Source organism: Myripristis murdjan, chromosome 18, assembly GCF_902150065.1.
Source record: "Myripristis murdjan chromosome 18, fMyrMur1.1, whole genome shotgun sequence".
Taxonomy (NCBI): domain Eukaryota; kingdom Metazoa; phylum Chordata; class Actinopteri; order Holocentriformes; family Holocentridae; genus Myripristis; species Myripristis murdjan.
Genome location: NC_043997.1, coordinates 308658 through 313657, shown reverse-complemented (window position 1 = coordinate 313657; position 5000 = coordinate 308658). Strand labels below are relative to the sequence as shown.

The window sequence follows — 5000 nt, the reverse complement described above, 5'->3', positions numbered from 1 at the left end:
CTAACTGATACATGTTGCTAGCTAATGGCCCACCATGTGCTCATTAAATGCAAACTTCAGCCAGAAACGTCCACCCTGTCATTGTCCACCCTGTCATCAAGTCTAGTTTTATAACAGTTTTATAAGTTTTTCAGTGTTTCAGAAGTCAAGTGGAGGACAAAACATATGCAGAGAAAGAAACCATTTGAAAGGATACCTATGTTTCTACTTTTTGTGGTAGGCCTACATTTAGGGACCAACATGTTTTTGTTTTGTTTATATCAATCTTGTTTTTTCGTCTAGTTGAAGGTTTTATTTATTTATTTTTGCTGTTGTTGAGTGTCATTTCCAAATGTAGCCTACCTGTGCACAATTCAAAATACAGTAGGTGAAAAAAGTCATGTTTTGACAAAAAACATTTGGTGACAAAACCATAACATTGTCCACCCCGTCATGTTCATGTTTTATGTGAATAAATAATTATTTTCACAAGTTATCAAAACCTTTTGTGTGATTTTGCTCTGAAGAGATTAGGGCCAAACAGTATTATTTCAAAGTTTGACCAGATACCTTTATTTATAGAGTTTATTCAGAAAAGAAAGTACAACTTTCACAGATTTTACATATACAAACATATTTTTCCATAATTTCTGTATTTTTGAGAGATGTTTTCCAGAAACTAAAATATATTCCTGAACGAGGGACCAAATACCTTTCTGAAAATGTACATTTTGTAATCAATATATGATTAGAACATATTTACTCTATTTAGAAATTGTCCCATGACAGGGTGGACACATTTTGCAATTCACTTGTACTTTCTATGCTTGCAGTCAGTTTCTAAAAGGTGCAGGAGCTTGACCAACATGCATTTCTAACAGCTTAAGGTTTACTTTATACAATGGATATGGAGTTCAGTGGAAAATCTCATCTTTTTTTTTGAGTCATTGGGAAGTCTCAATGGCACTCTATACTGATATTGACTCACCTGTCTGTCTCTCAGGTCTGGTCTCCAGCTCTAAGTCCAGTATGTCTCTTACCTGTCTGTCTACCTGTCTGTCTCTCAGGCCTGGTCTCCAGCTCTAAGTCCAGTCTGTCTCTTACCTGTCTGTCTACCTGTCTGTCTCTCAGGCCTGGTCTCCAGCTCTAAGTCCAGTCTGTCTGTCTCTGACCTCTCTGTCTACCTGTCTCTCTACCTGCCTGTCTCTGACCTGTCTGTCTACCTGTCTGTCTCTCATGCCTGGTCTCCAGCTCTAAGTCCAGTCTGTCTCTGACCTGTCTGTCTACATGTCTGTCTACCTGCCTGTCTCTGACCTGTCTCTCTACCTGCCTGTCTCTGACCTGTCTGTCTACCTGTCTGTCTCTCAGGCCTGGTCTCCAACTCTAAGTCCAGTCTGTCTCTGACCTGTCTGTCTACATGTCTGTCTACCTGCCTGTCTCTGACCTGTCTCTCTACCTGCCTGTCTCTGACCTGTCTGTCTACCTGCCTGTCTCTGACCTGTCTCTCTACCTGCCTGTCTCTGACCTGTCTGTCTACCTGTCTGTCTCTCAGGCCTGGTCTCCAGCTCTAAGTCCAGTCTGTCTTTGACCTGTCTGTCTCTCAGGTCTGGTCTCCAGCTCCAAGTCCAGTCTGTCTCTGACCTGTCTGTCTCTCAGGTCTGGTCTCCAGCTCTAAGTCCAGTCTGTCTCTGACCTGTCTGTCTACCTGTCTGTCTCTCAGGCCTGGTCTCCAGCTCTAAGTCCAGTCTGTCTCTGACCTGTCTGTCTCTCAGGTCTGGTCTCCAGCTCCAAGTCCAGTCTGTCTCTGACCTGTCTGTCTCTCAGGTCTGGTCTCCAGCTCCAAGTCCAGTTTGTCTCTGACCTGTCTGTCTCTCAGGTCTGGTCTCCAGCTCCAAGTCCAGTCTGTCTCACCTGGTCAGTCGTCCTGAAGGCGGGAACGTTGCTGTCATCGCGGTGGGCGGAGCTCCAGAGGCGCTGGACGCTCGACCAGGAGCTCTAACACTGCAGGTCACACACACACACACACACACACACACACACACACACACACACACGCACACAGTATCAGGTGCATGAGGTGCAGGTAGAAGCTCCAGTCCAGACAGGCAGGTAGACATGTTCTCCAGTCGTTCTTCAGTTGTTCTCCAGTCATGGATTTCTGATGTGGTTATGTGGATCTTGCAGCCAAACCTGGAACAAATAAATCCAAAAGAAGTTCCTTAAAAACACAGACACAGCGTTGCGGTGCAGCTCTTATGTAAATGAGCTAATTTGCATACAACTGGTGCAAATCACTATGCAAATGAGCCAGGTGGCAGAAACAGTGCGGTTCTCCGAGAGGCTGCTGGTCACTGAGGAGCTTCTCTAAGGTTTGGAGGAACCTTCTTAACCCCCAAACACGGGTTCTCTCCGTCTTCTGCTTCTGGTAGAACCTCTGGAACCCAATCTGAAAATGTCATTTTGCCTGCTGTTACTAATCGTTCCTTAGTTGTTCTCCAGTCGTTCTCCAGTCTTTCTTCAGTTGTTCCTCAGTTGTTCTTCTGTTATTACTTGGTTACTCCTGAGTCACTCCTTCATCTTTCTTCAGTTGTTCCTCAGGTGTTGCTCGGGTGTTCCTCAGGTGTTGCTCGGGTGTTCCTCAGGTGTTGCTCAGATGTTCATCAGGTGTTGCTCAGATGTTCCTCAGATGCTCCTCAGGTGTTCCTCAGGTGTTGCTCAGATGTTCATCAGGTGTTGCTCAGATGTTCCTCAGATGCTCCTCAGGTGTTCCTCAGGTGTTGCTCAGATGCTCCTCAGATGTTCCTCAGATGTTCCTCAGGTGTTCCTCAGATGTTCCTCAGGTGTTCCTCAGATGCTCCTCAGATGATCCTCAGGTGTTCCTCAGATGTGTCTCTTTAATTTTCCAGTCACGTGCTTGTCAGCCGCTGTCCTGATGTGGTTTTCCCATGATTCCACCTTCTGAGGTTGAAACGCCTCAGGAGGTGACGTCACATGGCCTCGACTTCCTGTAGAACAGTGACATCATCGTCCTGCTCCAGTGGCTTTTAACCAATGAAACGTTCACAGATCTGTACACGCCCCCTCGCATGCACCTGTCCTTTCAAAATAAAAGCATGTTTCAAACTGACATCCTGTTGGGTTTACTCTGTCCTGCTCATGCTTCCAAAACTCACTGTTTTGGTGGGGGGGGATTAGGGTTAGCAGCAACACTGTCTCCATGCCAACGGAGGACCAAGGATCACGCACCTGAGACAGGTAAACACAGGAAGTGGTGTGCAGGTCAGCTCACGACTGTGCGGTTCCTTTTGCAGGTCCTGAGCAGGAAGGGCTTCATCAAGATGGCTCTCAAGCACGGGTGGGTGGAGCTTCATGGAGGGGCGGGGCTACGGCCAGCACACTGTCTGCACTGCTGACCTGTGTGTGTGTGTGTGTGTGTGTGTGTGTGTGTGTGTGTGTGTCCAGAGCTCAGTTGGTTCCAGTTTTTTCGTTCGGGGAAAACGAGCTGTTTGACCAGATGGAAAATCCCTCCGGATCCCCGCTGAGAACTCTGCAGGTCACCACCCTGTTATTATTGTTATTGTTATTATTTATTATCAGTATGATTATGTTATTATTATGGTTATTATTAGTAGTAGTGTTGTTGTTGTTGTTGTGTTTCCTCTGGTCACAGATCAGTCATCAGGTGTTCCTCGGGTGTTACCTAGCTCGTTAGCTTGTGGTTCCATTGGCCTGAATGAGGAATGCTAACATGCTAATGTGAATGTTCATGCTGCCCTCTGCCTGCAGGACCGTCTGCAAAGCATCATGGGAGTGGCCATGCCTCTGTTCCACGCCAGAGGGGTGTTCCAGTACAGCTTCGGACTGATGCCCTACAGGAAGCCAATACACACCGTTGGTATGAACGCACACACACACACACACACACACACACACACACATATTTCTCTGACGTTCTGTAGAGTTTCATAAGGGTTCTTAAACATCCAGTGAAATTCAGCAACATGCAGTAGAGCTCAGTAGACTCAGTAGAGGTCAGTGGACTCAGTAGAGCTCAGAAGAGCCCAGTAGAGGCCAGTAGGGCCCAATATAGCCCAGTAGAGCTCAGAAGAGTTTAGTAGAGCTCGGTGGGCTCAGTAGACCCAGTAGAACTCAGTACACTCAATGGAATCAGTAGAGCTCAGTAGAGCCCAGTAGAGGCCAGTAGAGCTCAGTAGGCTCGGTAGACCTCAGAAGAGCTTAGTAGAGCTCAGTGGGCTCAGTAGACTCAGTAGAGCTTAGTAGGCTCAGTAGAGCTCAGTAGAGCTCAGTATACTCAGTGGACTCAGTGGACTCAGTAGAGCTCAGTAGGCTCAGTAGACTCAGTACAGCTCAGTACAGCTCAGTGGACTCAGTGGAGCTCAGTAGACTCAGTGGACTCAGTAGAGCTCAGTAGACTCAGTGGACTCAGTAGAGCTCAGTAGAGCTCAGTCTGCCCTGTAGACTTAGTAGAGCTCAGTAGACTCAGTGGACTCAGTAGACTTGGTAGAGCTCAGTAGAGCTCAGTGGACTCAGTAGAGCTCAGTAGAGCTCAGTGGATTCAGTAGAGCTCAGTAGGCTCAGTAGAGCCCAGTAGACTCAGTAGAGCTCAGTCTGCCCTGTAGACTCAGTAGAGCTCAGTAGACTCAGTGGACTCAGTAGACTTGGTAGAGGTCAGTAGAGCTCAGTGGACTCAGTAGACTTTGTAGAGCTCAGTAGAGCTCAGTGGACTCAGTAGAGGTCAGTAGAGCTCAGTGGATTCAGTGGAGCTCAGTAGGCTCAGTAGAGGCCAGTAGAGCTCAGTAGGCTCGGTAGACCTCAGAAGAGCTTAGTAGAGCTTAGTAGACTTAGTAGAGCTCAGTGGGCTCAGTAGACTCAGTAGAGCTTAGTAGGCCTAGTAGAGCTCATTATACTCAGTGGACTCAGTAGAGCTCAGTAGACTCAGTGGACTCAGTAGACTCAGTGGAGCTCAGTAGACTCAGTGGACTCAGTAGAGCTCAGTCTGG

The 5000-nt window shown here is 47.3% G+C and overlaps 2 protein-coding genes across 3 annotated transcripts in view; one reads left to right on the top strand and one right to left on the bottom strand.

Moving 5' to 3' along the window:
* Nucleotides 1-3989, top strand: part of mogat3a (monoacylglycerol O-acyltransferase 3a) — a 9750-nt gene extending 5761 nt beyond the window's left edge. Inside the window, exons 5-9 of the mRNA XM_030076009.1 lie at nucleotides 1856-1986; nucleotides 3291-3334; nucleotides 3442-3532; nucleotides 3766-3874; nucleotides 3967-3989. Of these exons, the coding sequence (XP_029931869.1) occupies nucleotides 1856-1986; nucleotides 3291-3334; nucleotides 3442-3532; nucleotides 3766-3874; nucleotides 3967-3989 (398 nt within the window). The remainder of the gene's footprint in view (nucleotides 1-1855; nucleotides 1987-3290; nucleotides 3335-3441; nucleotides 3533-3765; nucleotides 3875-3966) is intronic.
* The window catches only part of LOC115376631 (uncharacterized), a 38627-nt gene that overhangs the window by 23926 nt on the left and 9701 nt on the right, over nucleotides 1-5000 (bottom strand). The window lies entirely within an intron of this gene.